Source organism: Bos mutus, chromosome X (assembly GCF_027580195.1).
Source record: "Bos mutus isolate GX-2022 chromosome X, NWIPB_WYAK_1.1, whole genome shotgun sequence".
NCBI classification, from domain to species: Eukaryota; Metazoa; Chordata; class Mammalia; order Artiodactyla; family Bovidae; genus Bos; species Bos mutus.
In genome coordinates this window covers 80027672-80043239 of record NC_091646.1, presented here as the reverse complement: position 1 = coordinate 80043239, position 15568 = coordinate 80027672, and the positions used below count along the sequence as shown (strand labels likewise).

Here is a 15568-nt window from a genome sequence, read left to right as displayed (position 1 = left end):
TAAATTGTAGGATACCCAGCTGGTATCACAGAAGATTGTTTGGTGCGGGGAAAACTCACCACATGTTTAGTGACTAGAAGTGTCAAAAGTGAAGTACTCTATGTGACAGTGGTAGTAGTGTGAGAGAGAAGAACACACAGGGAAGAACGACACAGGGGGGGATAACTAGATTTTTCCCTATACAGTAGGTAGAAACTCAGTTTCTCCTTTTCAACCATAATTATAATTTCAACCATAATTATAATTTTTTTCTAAGTATCTGAAATAATTTAAGCCTAATGAAAGATTTACTCTATCAAAATTCCAATCAAAACGTGATGTCCTCTAGGCATGGATGCACAGGCAGGAAATGGGGCACATTACCTTAAGTGATGCAAGGGGATGTTCTGGTCCCAAGAGGCTCCAGTGAAAAGCAGCCAGGTCCTCATCTGGGAGAATGTGATTACCTATAAAGTATATCTGTCATTTATTGACTGTACAAATGTTTTCTTAGAATCTCCAGGCCATGAATGGACTTTGGGGAAAAAAGACAATCAAATAATTCATACATATCTATGTTCTTAATTTAACAACTACAGTATGTTTGATTATCTACTATGAATCACATACATTATATATATCATCTTTATACTAACTGTGTATGGTAATATTATCTCCATTTTTATAGATAGGAAAACAGGTTTGAGCAAGTCTCTTGACTTTACCCAAGGTGTCACATCTAATAAGTGCCCACACCAGGCTAAGAATCTAGGACTGTCTGGCTCCAAAGTACATGCTATTTTCTGTCACCTGGTTATGCTGCCTTTTATAATAATAGCCACCAACTGCTGACTGCCTACTAAGTGCTGGGCATTTTATATATCTTATTTCATTTAATCTTATCAATAACACTGTGAGGTATTATTATTCCATTTCACAGATGAGGAAACTGAAACCAGGAGGTGTAACTTCAGTGATTTGTCCAAGGCCTAATGCCAAAACTTGTGCTGACTCCACTAGATTGCTGCTGCTATTGCTGCTAAGTCGCTTCAGTCGTGTCCGACTCTGTGCGACCCCATAGACGGCGGCCCACCAGGCTCCCCCGTCCCTGGGATTCTCCAGGCAAGAACACTGGAGTGGGTTGCCACTTCCTTCTCCAATGCATGAAAGTGAAAAGTGAAAGTGAAGTCACTCAGTCGTGTCCGACTCCTAGTGACCCATGGACTGCAGCCTACCAGGCTCCTCCGTCCATGGGATTTTCCAGGCAAGAGTACTGGAGTGGGGGTGCCATTGCCTTCTCTAGACTCGACTAGATTATCCAAGCTCAAATCCTTTGGGATTATAAACAGAGGTCACACCTGAGACAAGATATTAATTTTCATGCTGTCAGTACTTGGAAAACCAAATCAAACATAATCAACAGTCTTCAGTAACTTTGAAATACATTTTTTAAAGAAAAACTGATAGATGGATATAAAGACAGATATACGATAAAGCAAGTTTAGTAAAATGTTATTGGCAGAATACAGGTGGTAGAAACAGGATTTTCAGAGCAAATTCTTGCAGCTTTGCTGTACTTTTGGGACTTTTCATAATAAAATGTTAGCACAAGAGAAACAAAAAGAAAAATATGCAGAATGATTTGTGTTTTTGATCTAAAGTTAAACAGTGGGGAAGAGATGCTAATGCTCTGAGTGGGAAACCAAAGTTGCCTAGGGCTAATAAGATATTTGGCCTAAGACAGTACTCTGCATAAAATACTTACAGAATGTAATGGAAGAAAAAGTTTTACAAGAATCAAAATAATATTCTGGAATATCCTGTATTAATAAATAATAAAACATGCTGAGTTTCTAGTAAGAAGCCCCAAAGCACAGTGTTTGGCGTGCAAATTTTCAGAAGATAAATCCAACAGTGATAACCATTGCTCTGGTTTTCATCTCTTAACACTGAAAGAGGAAACTTACATGATCATTAGAGTCTGTTCTTTGGACCACCTACCTAGCAGTGCAGCAAATATGGGAAAATTCATCCGCTTCAGGCCTAGCTGCTTGGCTACCTCCTGCATCAGAAACTGGTTGGTGGTGAGGTTCTTTCCATTCCAGCTCAGCTTCAGAGCATGGGAACTATAGTAAGATGGAATATTGTAGAGCGCATACTCGGAGTCATGGGCAAGAAGACCATGGAAGCCATTTTCCCTGAAAAAAGCCACCACTTCCAAATGGTGGTCTTCAAGGCTCTGAAAGACCTAGGAGGGAAAAAGAGAACACATCATGCAACAAAAGCTGACCTATATTTGTTTAAAAGTCAGAAAGGCTAGAAACTGAATTTTATAGTTTGTTGAAATTTAAGACTAAATATAATATAACTAAATATAAAACTAAAAAGGGCTTCCCTGGTAACTCAGCTGGTAAAGAATCTGCCTGCAATGCAGGACACACCAGTTTGATTCCTGGGTTGGACGTTTCCCTGGAGAAGGGATAGGCTACCCACTTCTGTATTTTTGGGCTTCCCCAGTGGCTCAGCTGGTAAAGAATCTACCTGCAATGCAGGAGACCTGGGTTGGATCCCTGGGTTGGGGAGATCCCCTGGAGTAGGGCATGGCAACCCACTCCAGTACTCTTGCCTGGAGAATCCCCATGGACAGACTACAAGTAGCCCTGGCGGGCTACAGTCCATGGTGTCACAAAGAGTCAGACACTACTAAGCACAGCACAACACAAGGCTGAACAAAATACTCTTAAAATAAAGAAAGCCTTTCCTAGCCTAAACTGGATTATTCCTGTAAACACAGGCAGCATTATCCATTTGTTCATTCAAATGACCAGTTTTTTGACTCCCTGCATGGAACTATGGCCTGAAGCTCTTTAAAAGAATATTGAAATTAACATGGTTTATAGTATTTAAGTTTTTACTTTAAATAATAATAGATGAGAACTTTGTTAGAAAGATAATAAAGCTATTACATACTGCTTAGTACCTTCTATATACTGTGTGTGCTTTACATACATTATCTCATCAACAGAACAATCAAGGACAAGGCAGATATAAATGAAAAAACATACAAGTGGAAATAGACATAGAAAGGTTAAATAACATATAACTAGAGCCTGAATCTAAGTTCATCTAACTCTTTTTAAAAAATCCCTGCTCTCTTTCTTGGGAGCACCTTGGCCCACAGGGCACCTAAATGGGGCGCTTCCAACAGTTAGAAGCCAGAAACTTCACTCTATTTTAGAAATGGAAAAACTAAGGGTGTGAGAGGTTGGCTGCCCCCAAAGTTGCATAATGAGGGTGTATACACAGGTATACAAACCTAAGCTGATCTGACTCCAGAAATGCACACTTCCCATTCTACCAGGCTTCTTCCTGGAGAGCACTATTTTTAATGTAATAGAGGCAGACTGTTAAGTGCCCTTCTTGTGCACACATCTATTGCTCTACATAAAGGATACTAAAGTGATTTGCATACTGGTTCTGCCATACTAAGTTCCTTGACTGCAGAAACTTTATAATCTCTGTATTCCTGGCTCCCACATAAGATCTGATGCACCGCAGTATGAATAATAGTTACTAACAGATACTGAACATATACTATGTGCTAAGTAATGTTCCAATTGTTTTACATGTATTAATTCATTTCATACTCAAAACAATCCAATGAGGCTATAACTATTATTATTATCTCCATTTTACATCTCTAAGGTCACATAGCTGGAAGGAATAAAGCCTGGAGTTTGTCTCCAGAGCCTACAGACCTCAATAATTTTGTTGAACTCAATTGACTTAATTTTTAATTTAAGTTTTAGAGGAATGGTAGTTCTTCTGGCGGAGAAGGCAATGGCAACCCACTCCAGTGTTCTTGCCTGGAGAATCCCAGGGACGGGGGAGCCTATTGGGCTGCCGTCTATAGGGTCACACAGAGCCGGACACGATTGAAGCGACTTAGCAGCAGCAGCAGCAGTTCTTCTGGAGTCTGACAGGAGTTTCAATGCATTAAGCTTTCTCTAAGCTATGGAAAGAGGCTCTAGTTGCAGTACAGAGCCATGTCACATATTAAGTCACAGCAGAAGGAGGGACACTTGTAAGCAAATAACAAAGCAAGGTCTGTATTTATTTGATATCCAGGCAAAGGAAGCAAAAAACCTTACTTTGCGCCACAACATATTTATGTCTAGAGTTACAATTAACTCCAGATGGGTCTGGGTAGGGGTACAGTTTTGGGCTATCCCCTGGTGACAGTTTCTTCCAGCATATACCTCTCATACCAGTCACTGACTGAGCATCTATCTACATTGTACCAGGCACAGTGCTGACTGTGATACGTTCTTTCTCATCATCAAAACCTGACTATGTTGGCATTATAAGTCCTGTGGTTCTGGTAAGGAAACTGAGGCTCAGAGAAGTGATGTGGTATGTTCAGGGCTACAGAGCTGGGAAACAGGAACCCAGATAAGACTGACACCAAAGCCCATGGTCTTTCTACAACATCACATTACCTTTAGCTGGTATGTAGTTGATTATGCCACCATCCAAGTGATTTCAACCCTAGAAAGTCAAAGACTAGTGATCTTTAACAAATTTGATGGCTCTCATAAGGAATATAAATCACAATCACCTGGAAAGCATTTTCAAAATCTACAAACCTGTGCCTCACCTCAGATCTGCTGAAACAATCTCCTGAAGGTGACTGGAATGCCTATATTCCAAAATTAGCTTCCAGTAGGTTCTGATGCACACTCCTAATTAAGAACCATTGAGCTAATCTAATTACTCATTAAAAAAAAAGTTGTATTGAGGTATAACTGACATACAGAATTATTACACATTTAAAGTAAAACTGAGAGTCACTCAGTCATATCCGACTCTTTGTGACCCCATGGACTAACAGTCCATGGAATTCTCTAGGCCAGAATACTGGAGTGGGTAGCCTTTCCCTTCTGCAGGGGGTCTTCCTAACCCAGGGATTGAACCCAGGTCTCCCAAATGAGAGAGTCACTTCCTAGGCAGGTTGATAAGAAGTCTAGGGGTCCCCAAGGAGGGACGGGTCTGGAATTCTCAAGGAGGAAGAAAGAACAAACTTTTTTTCCTCTATATTCCTTAGGATTATATAACAATAATGTATCCTGCCTGAGGATAGTCTCTGGATTAAACCCTCTGGCTAATCCTGTTATCTTAAAATGTAAATTATGGGAGTAGGTCTGGTGAGGTTTTTACAGTTCAGTTCAGTTGCTCAGTCCTGTCCCACTCTTTGCAACCCCATGAATCCCAGCACAGGACAGCCAGGCCTCCCAGTCCATCACCAACTCCCAGAGTTCACTCAAACTCATGTCCATCGAGTCGGTGATGCCATCCAGCCAACTCATCCTCTGTCGTCCCCTTCTCCTCCTGCCCCCAATCCCTCCCAGCATCAGAGTCTTTTCCAATGAGTCAACACTTCGTGTGAGGTGGCCAAAGTATTGGAGTTTCAGCTTTAGCATCAGTCCTTCCAATGAACACCCAGGACTGATCTCCTTTAGGATGGACTGGTTGGATCTCCTTACAGTCCAAGGGACTCTCAAGAGTCTTCTCCAACACCACAGTTCAAAAGCATCAATTCTTCAGTGCTCAGCTTTGTTCACAGTCCAACTCTCACATCCATACATGACTACTTGGAAAACCATAGCCTTGACTAGATGGACCTTTGTCGGCAAAGTAATGTCTCTGCTTTTGAATATGCTATCTAGGTTGGTCATAGCTTTCCTTCCAAGGAGTAAGCGTCTTTTAATTTGATGGCTGCAATCACCATCTGCAGTGATTACTGCTTCCACTGTTTCTCCATCTATTTTCCATGAAGTGATGGGACTGGATGCTATGATCTTAGTTTTCTGAATGTTGAGCTTTAAGCCAACTTTTTCACTCTCCTCCTTCACCTTCATCAAGAGGCTTTTTAGTTCCTCTTCACTTTCTGCCATAAGGGTGGTGTCATCTGCATATCTGAGGTTATTGATATTTCTCCCGGCAGTCTTGAGTCCAGCTTGTGCTTCTTCCAGCCCAGCATTTCTCATGACATACTCTGCTGCTGCTGCTAAGTCGCTTCAGTCGTGTCCGACTCTGTGCGACCCCATAGATGGCAGCCGAACAGGCTTCCCCGTCCCTGGGATTCTCCAGACAAGAACACTGGAGTGGGTTGCCATTTCCTTCTCCAATGCATGAAAGTGAAAAGTGAAAGTGAAGTCGCTCAGTCGTGTCCGACTCCTAGCAACCCCATGGACTGCAGCCCACCAGGCACCTCCTTCCATGGGATTTTCTAGGCAAAAGTACTGGAGTGGGGTGCCATTGCCTTCTCCGGATGTACTCGGCATATAAGTTAAATAAGCAGGGTGACAATATACAGCCTTGACGAACTCCTTTTCCTATTTGGAACCAGTCTGTTGTTCCATGTCCAGTTCTGACTATTGCTTCCTGACCTGCATATAGGTTTCTCAAGAGGCAGGTCAGGTGGTCTGGTATTCCCATCTCTTGAAGAATTTTCCAGTTTATTGTGAGCCACACAGTCAAAGGCTTTGGAATAGTCAATAAGGCAGAAACAGATGTTTTTTCTGGAACTCTCTTGCTTTTTCCATGATCCAGCGGATGTTGGCAAGTTGATCTCTGGTTCCTCTGCCTTTTCTAAAACCAGCTTGAACATCTGGAAGTTCACGGTTCACGTATTGCTGAAGCCTGGCTTGGAGATTTTGAGCATTACTTTATTAGCATGTGAGATGAGTGCAGTTGTGCGGTAGTTTGAACATTCTTTGGGATTGCCTTTCTTTGGGATTGGAATGAAAACTGACCTTTTCCAGTCCTGTGGCCACTGCTGAGTTTTCCAAATTTGCTGGCATATTGAATGCAGCACTTTCACAGCATCATGTTTCAGGATTTGACATAGCTCAACTCGAATTCCATTACCTCCACTAGCTTTGTTCATAGTGATGCTTTCTAAGGCCCACTTGACTTCACATTCCAGGATGTCTGGTCTTTACAACCTCCAGACATTCTTTTGATTCACTGTAAAGTATATAACTCCATTGCTAACACTAGCAAGTGGGTACTCTTTCTGCCCCCTTCTGATGCCTATGTCAGAAGCTTTCTCTATCTCTTTTATACTTTAATAAAACTTTATTACGCAAATGCTCTGAGTGATCAAGCCTCGTCTCTGGCCCTGGATTGAATTCCTCTCTTCTGGAGGCCAAGAATCCCAGCATCTTTTCATGGTTCAGCAACAACTGTTTACACATTACAGGTGGATTCTTTACCATCTGAGCCACAAAGGAAGCCCAAGAATACTGGAGTGGGTAGCCTATTCCCAGATCTTCCTGACCTGGGAATTGAACAGGGGTCTCCTGCATTTCAGGCAGATTCTTTAAAAACTGAGCTATAATTAAAGTGCACATCAAAGTGATATGATATACATATGCCCAATTACTCATTTTGCTGCTTAAGCAACTAGCCCCCTAGAAAAGATAGATGACTTGACATGGTTACCTAGTTAATCTGTAGCAGAACCAAGATTAGAACAAAAGTCTCATGATGCCAGGTATAAAACTTCTTTCACTGCATATTCTGGGGTAAATAATGGAAAACAAGAGAACAATAATATCATAATTCCCCAGCACCCTGGTCCTACCAGGCTAGTTTCCTAGCTACCCTTCTCTAAGATTACTGTTTCCTTTTCTTTGCTCCCTTGGTTTCCCTGCCTAGAATACCATACTGCCTCTCTTTTCCAATGTTCCAAATACTTTCCATAGGCCCCCTCTTACATTTCTTTCCTCTTAACTCTTACAGCACTGAGACAGTTGACACCATCAAGAAGTAACTCAACAATATCATCACCTGCCAAGTTGTAAGACCACAGATTCCTTGGTACTCTCATGTGTATCCTCCACAGTCCTAACCAACACTTAGAGAGGACATAGAGCTGGGGTTGACAGAATAGCAAAGAAAGGCCTACACAGGTTGTAAAAAGGGAAAGCAGCTCTGGCAAATAATAGGGCACTATCATCTGAGTATTTGACTTCAACAATTGATGTACCAGTGTCACTGGGAAAAGTCTTCCTGGACCGCAGGTTATTTAGATATCAAGTAGCAAAGTAATATTAGGTATCAACTGAGTACCTACTATGTACCAGGCACTGTTCCAAGTACACCTCATGTCTATTAACCTTCCAATAACATCATGATGCATTATTATCTCCCTTTTACAGATGACAGAATAACAAGGCTCAGAGGTTGAAGAACTCGACCAAAGTCACACAGCTAAAAAATGAAGCTAGCCAATATGCACATGAAAAGATGTTCAACATCATTAGTTATTAGAGAAATGCCAATCAAAAAACCACAATGAGAAACCAATTAAGACATACTAACATGGCTATAGTTTTTAAAATGTAAAATAACAACAGTGTGGAGAAACGAATCCTCCATACATTGTTGGTAGAAGCATAAAATGGTGCAGTCACTTTGGACAACAGTCTGGGAGTTCCTCAAATGGCTAACATGGGGTTATTACACGATCCAATAATTGCACTCACAGATGTATATATACAAGAGAATTAGAAACATACATTCACACAAAAACTTGTACATGAGTGTTTGTAGAATTATTCACAAAAGTAAAAAATGGAAACAACCCAAATGTTCATCAACTAAAAAACAGATAAACAAAAGAGTATATTAATAAGAGGGAATGTTATTCAACCATAAAAAGGAATGAAATGCTGATTCATGCTACAACATGAATGCATCTTGAAAAAATTATAAAGTGAAAGCAGCCAAATACATATTTAAAAAAAAATTTATTTGGTTGCTCCAGGTCTTAGTTAATACACTTGGAATCTTTAGTTGTGGTATATGGGATCTACTTCCCTGACTGGGTATTGAATCCTGGTCCCCTACTTTTTCAGTGTAGCATCTTAGCCACTGGACCACCAGGGAAGTCCCACAAACAGACTTATTTCCAATAAATTGTCCAGTATTGGAAATATACAAAGATGGAAAGATAGTGGTTGCCAGGGACTGGAGGAACGAAAATTGGAGAATGACTGCTAGCAGATACTGGGTTTCCTTTTGGGGATGATAAAAAGAGTCCTGGAATTTGATAGTAGTAATAGTTGCACAATTCTGTGAAGTAACTAAATGACACTGAATCGTATACTTTAAAATGGTGAGTTTTATGGTGTGTAAATTATATCTCATTTTTTTTTTTATCTCAGTTTTTTAAAAGTGGAGTTAGGATTAAAATTTAGCTCTGCCCACAAATCCTAAGCTCACTAACGCACTTTAAAAGCTTTTGATTCTGGAAAATTGCAAAATAGAAAGGTAAGGAGACTAGCATAATGAACCTTCATGACACCATTATCCAGTTTCATATATCAATGTTAAGTCATTCTTCTTTCATCTGCTTTCTTTTGTATGGCAGTTTTTAAATATAAGTTTTTACTGTGATAAGAAAAATCACACAACATAAAATTTACCATCTTAAACCATTTTATGAAGTGTATAATTCAGTGATAAATATACTCACCTTGAGACAGAGCTCTAGAACTTTTTCAACTTAAAAGTCTGAAACTTTATACCCATTAAACAACTCCCATTCCCCCTGCCTCAGCCCCTGGCAATCGCCTTTCTACTTTCTGTTTCTATGAATTTTACTACTTTTGGGGGCAAACAGTATTTGCCCTTTTGTGACTGGCTTATTTCAACTTAATGTTTTCAAGGTTCATCCATGTTGTAGCATGTAGTAAGATTTTATTCCTTTTAAGGATGAACAATATTCCATTGTATGTATATACATCTTCTTTCTTTATCAATGGACATTTAGGTTGCTTCCATTTCTTGGCTATTGTGAATAGTGCTGCTATGAACATGGGTGTGCAAATATACCTTTGAGATTCTGCTTTCAGTTCTTCTGGATAAAGACCTAGAAGTGGAATTGCTGGATCATATGGCGATTCTACTTTTAATTTTTAAAGGAAACTCTATATTGTTTTTCATAGTGGTTGCATTGTTTTAGATGCCTGTCAACAGTGCACAAGGGTTCCGATTTCTCTACAACGTCACCAACACTTATTTTCCTTTTTTAAATAGTAGTTATCTTAATGAGTATGAAGTAATAGCTCACTGTGGTTTTGATTTGCACTTTTCCAATGATTGGTGATACTGATCATCCTTTCATATGATCACTGGTCATTTTTGGTACACTTGAAAGCAAGTTTCAGATATCAAATGACCTCTAAATACTTCATTATGTACCTGTAACAGAGACTTAAAAATGACAAACATGCTATTATTTCACTGAATAAAATTAACAAGAGTTTCTTAATAATACCCTGTCTCAAGGAGTTCTCCGGTGGCCTAGTGGTTAAGATTCCAGGCTTTCACTGCCATGGCCGAGATTCAATCCCTGGTCAGGGAACTGAGTTCCCAAAAGCAGCATGGAGGGCCTAGAGGAGCTATTCCACGTTCAAGGTCAGAAGGGGCGGCGGTGAGGAGATATCCCTCGTCCAAGGTAAGGAGCAGTGGCTGCGCTTTGCTGGAGCAGCCATGAAGAGATACCTCACGCCCAAGGTAAGAGAAACCCAAATAAGACGGTAGGTATTGCAAGAGGGTATCAGAGGGCAGACACACTGAAACCATACTCACATAAAACTAGTCAATCTAATCACACTAGGACCACAGCCTTGTCTAACTCAATGAAACTAAGCCATGCCCATGGGGCCACCCAAGACGGGTGGGTCATGGTGGAGAGGTCTGACAGAATGTGGTCCACTGGAGAAGGGAATGGAAAATCATTTCAGTATTCTTGCCTTGAGAACCCCATGAACAGTATGAAAAGGCAAAATGATAGGATACTGAAAGAGGAACTCCCCAGGTCAGTAGGTGCCCAATATGCTACTGGAGATCAGTGGAGAAATAACTCCAGAAAGAATGAAGGGATGGAGCCAAAGCAAAAACAATACCAAGCTGTGGATGTGACTGGTGATAGAAGCAAGGTCCAATGCTGTAAAGAACAATATTGCATAGGAACCTGGAATGTCAGGTCCATGAATCAAGGCAAATTTGAAGTGGTCAAACAAGAGATGGCAAGAGTGAACGTCGACATTCTAGGAATCAGCGAACTAAAATGGATTGGAATGGGTGAATTTAACTCAGATGACCATATATCTACTACTGTGGACAGGAATCCCTCAGAAGAAATGCAGTATCCATCATGGTCAACAAAAGTCTTCGAAATGCAGTACTTGGATGGAATCTCAAAAACGACAGAATGATCTCTGTTCATTTGCAAGGCAAACCATCCAATATCACAGTAATCCAAGTCTATGCCCCAACCAGCAACACTGAAGAAGCTGAAGTTCAATGGTTCTATGAAGACCTACAAGACCTTTTAGAACTAACACCCAAAAAAGATGTTTTTTTCATTATAGGGGACTGGAATGCAAAAGTAGGAAGTGAAGAAAAACCTGGAGTAACAGGCAAATTTGGCCTTGGAATAGGGAATGAAGCAGGGCAAAGACTAATAATAGAGTTTTGCTAAGAAAATGCACTGGTCATAGCAAACACCCTCTTCCAAAAACACAAGAGAAGACTCTACATATGGACATCATCAGATGGCCAATACCGAAATCAGATTGATTATATTCTTTGCAGCCAAAGATGGAGAAGCTCTATACAGTTAGCAAAAACAAGACCAGGAGCTGACTGTGGCTCAGACCATGAACTCCTTATTGCCGAATTCAGACTTAAATTGAAGAAAGTAGGGAAAACCACTAGATCATTCAGGTATAACCTAAATCAAATCCCTTATGATTATACAGTGAAAGTGAGAAATAGATTTAAGGGCCTAGATCTGATAGATAGAGTGCCTGATGAGCTATGGAATGAGGTTTGTGACATTGTACAGGAGACAGGGATCAAGAACATCCCCATGGAAAAGAAATGCAAAAGAGCAAAATGGCTGTCTGGGGAGGCCTTACAAATAGCTGTGAAAAGAAGAGAAGTGAAAAGCAAAGGAGAAAAGGAAAGATATAAACATCTGAATGCAGAGATCCAAAGAATAGCAAGAAGATATAAGAAAGCCTTCTTTGGCGATCAATGCAAAGAAATAAAGGAAAACAACAGAATGGGAAAGACTAGGGATCTCTTCAAGAAAATCAGAGATACCAAAGGAACATTTCATGCAAAGATGGGCTCGAGAAAGGACAGAAATGGTATGGACCTAACAGAAGCAGAAGATATTAAGAAGAGATGGGAAGAATACACAGAAGAACTGTACAAAAAAGATCTTCATGGCCCAGATAATCACAATGTTGTGATCACTCACCTAGAGCCAGACATCCTGGAATGTGAAGTCAAGTGGGCCTTAGAAAGCATCACTATGAACAAAGCTAGTGGAGGTGATGGAATTCCAGTTGAGCTATTCCAAATCCTGAAACATGATGCTGTGAAAGTGCTGCACTCAATATGCCAGCAAATTTGGAAAACTCAGCAGTGGCCACAGGACTGGAAAAGGTCAGTTTTCATTGCAATCCCAAAGAAAGGCAATGCCAAAGAATGCTAAAACTAACGCACAATTGCACTCATCTCACACGCTAGTAAAGTAATGCTCAAAATTCTCCAAGCCAGGCTTCAGCAATATGTGAACCGTGAACTTCCTTATGTTCAAGCTGGTTTTAGAAAAGGCAGAGGAACCAGAGATCAACTTGCCAACATCCGCTGGATCATGGAAAAAGCAAGAGAGTTCCAGAAAAACATCTATTTCTGCTTTATGGACTATGCCAAAGCCTTTGACTGTGTGGATCACAATAAACTGTGGAAAATTCTGAAAGAGATGGGAATACCAGACCACCTGATCTGCCTCTTGAGAAATCTGTATGCAGGTCAGGAAGCAACAGTTAGAACTGGACATGGAACAACAGACTGGTTCCAAATAGGAAAAGGAGTTCGTCAAGGCTGTATATTGTCACCCTGTTTATTTAATTTATATGCAGAGTACATCATGAGAAATGCTGGACTGGAAGAAACACAAGCTGGAATCAAGACTGCCGGGAGAAATATCAATAGCCTCAGATATGCAGATGACACCACCCTTATGGCAGAAAGTGAAGAGGAACTCAAAAGCCTCTTGATGAAAGTGAAAGTGGAGAATGAAAAAGTTGGCTTAAAGCTCAACATTCAGAAAACGAAGATCATGGCATCCGATCCCATCACTTCATGGGAAATAGATGGGGAAACAGTGGAAACAGTGTCAGACTTTATTTTTCTGGGCTCCAAAATCACTACAGATGGTGACTGCAGCCATGAAATTAAAAGACGCTTACTCCTAGGAAGGAAAGTTATGACCAACCTAGATAGCATATTCAAAAGCAGAGACATTACTTTGCCAACAAAGGTTCGTCTAGTCAAGGCTATGGTTTTTCCTGTGGTCATGTATGAATGTGAAAGTTGGACTGTGAAGAAGGCTGAGCGCCGAAGAATTGATGCTTTTGAACTGTGGTGTTGGAGAAGACTCTTGAGAGTCCCTTGGACTGCAAGGAGATCCAACCAGTCCATTCTGAAGGAGATCAGCCCTGGGATTTCTTTGGAAGGAATGATGCTAAAGCTGAAACTCCAGTACTTTGGCCACCTCATGCGAAGAGTTGACTCATTGGAAAAGACTCAGATTCTGGGAGGGATTGGGGGCAAGAGGAGAAGGGGACGACAGAGGATGAGATGGCTGGATGGCATCACTGACTCGATGGACATGAGTCTCAGTGAACTCCAGGGGTTGGTGATGGACAGGGAGGCCTGGCTTGCTGCGATTCATGGGATCGCAAAGAGTCGGACACGACTGAGCGACTGATCTGATCTGAAACCTACTGAACAGACAAAAGACCTGTACTCCCAAAACTATAAGGTGCTAATTAAAGAAACTGAAGAGGACACAAAGAGATGAGAAGATATACTACGTTCTTGGCTTGGAAGAATCAACATTGTCAAAATTACTATACTATACAAGGCAATCTACAGATTCAATTAAATCCCCATCAAATTATCAATGGCATTTTTCACAGAACTAGAAGGAAAAATCTTTAAGATCTGTATGGAGACAAAGAAGACTTGGAATACTCAAAGTAGTCTTGAATACAAAAAATGGAGCTGGAGGAATCAGGTTCCCCCAGATCAGGCTATAATACAAAGCTATAGTCATCAAAACAGTATGGCACTGGTACAAAAACAGACATATAGATCAATGGAAGAAGACTAAAAGTCTAGAAATAAACTCTAGCACACATGGTCAGTAATCTATGACAAAGGGAGCCAGACTGCACAATGGGAAAGACAATTTCTTCAACAAATGGTGCTGGGAAAACAGGACAGCTGTATGTAAAAATGAAATTAGAACACTTTAACACAATACACAAAGGTAAACCGAAAATGGAATAAAGACCTAAATGTGAGACCATACACTATAAAACTATTAGAGGAAAACATAGGCATAACATTCTATGACATAAATAGCAGCAAGATTTTTTCAATCCATCTCCCAGAGAAATGAAAATAAAAACAAACTTAAACAAATGGAACCTAATTAAACAGAAAAGCTTTTGCACAGCAAAGGAAACCATAAACAAAATAAGAACACAACACAGACTGGGAGAAAATATTCGTAAATGAGGTAACCAACTGGGGATTCAGTTCAGTTGCTCAGTCATGTCTGACTCTTTGTGAACCCATGGACTGCAGCACGCCAGGCCTCCCTGTCCATTGCCAACTCCCTGAGTTCACTCAAACTCATGTCCACTGAGTCGGTGATACCATCTAACCATCTCATTCTCTGTCGTCCCCTTCTCCTCCTGCCCTCAATCTTTCCCATGTATCAGGGTCTTTTCAAATGAGTCAGCCCTTTGCATCAGGTGGCCAAAGTACTGGAGTTTCAGCTTCAGCATCAGTCCTTCCAACGAACATTTAGGACTGATTTCCTTTAGGATGGACTGGTTGGATCTCCTTGCAGTCCAAGCTACTTTCAAGAATCTTCTCCAACACGACAGTTCAAAAGCATCAATTCTTCAGTGCTCAGCTTTCTTTATAGTCCAACTCTCACATCCATACATGACCACTGGAAAAACCACAGCTTTGACTAGATGGACCTTTGTTGGCAAAGTAATGTCTCTGCTTTTGAATATGCTGTCTAGGTTGGTCATAACTTTTCTTCCAAGAAATTAGTGTCTTTTTATTTCATGGCTGCAGTCACCATCTGTGGTGATTTTGGAGCCCCCCCCCCCAAAAAAAAAAAAAGTCTGCCACTGTTTCCCATCTATTTGCCTTGAACTGATGGGACCAGATGCCATGATCTTAGTTTTCTGAATGTTGAGCTTTAAGCCAACTTTTTCACTCTCCTCTTTCACTTTCATTAAGAGGCTCTTTTGTTCTTCTTCACTTTCTGCCATAAGGGTGGTGTCATCTGCATATCTGAGGTTATTGATATTTCTCCCAGCAATCTTGATTCCAACTTGTGCTTCATCCAGCCCAGTCTTTCTCATGATGTAGTCTGCAAATAAATTCAATAAGCAGGGTGACAATATACAGC

The 15568-nt window shown here is 40.7% G+C and overlaps 1 protein-coding gene across 1 annotated transcript in view; it reads right to left on the bottom strand.

Annotated features, from left to right (window-relative positions):
• Nucleotides 1–15568, bottom strand: part of FAM120C (family with sequence similarity 120 member C) — a 124731-nt gene that overhangs the window by 75501 nt on the left and 33662 nt on the right. The window contains exons 2-3 of the mRNA XM_070366291.1: nucleotides 1981–2227; nucleotides 364–446 (exon numbers count right to left, since the gene is read on the bottom strand). Coding sequence (XP_070222392.1) covers nucleotides 364–446; nucleotides 1981–2227 — 330 coding nt within the window. The remainder of the gene's footprint in view (nucleotides 1–363; nucleotides 447–1980; nucleotides 2228–15568) is intronic.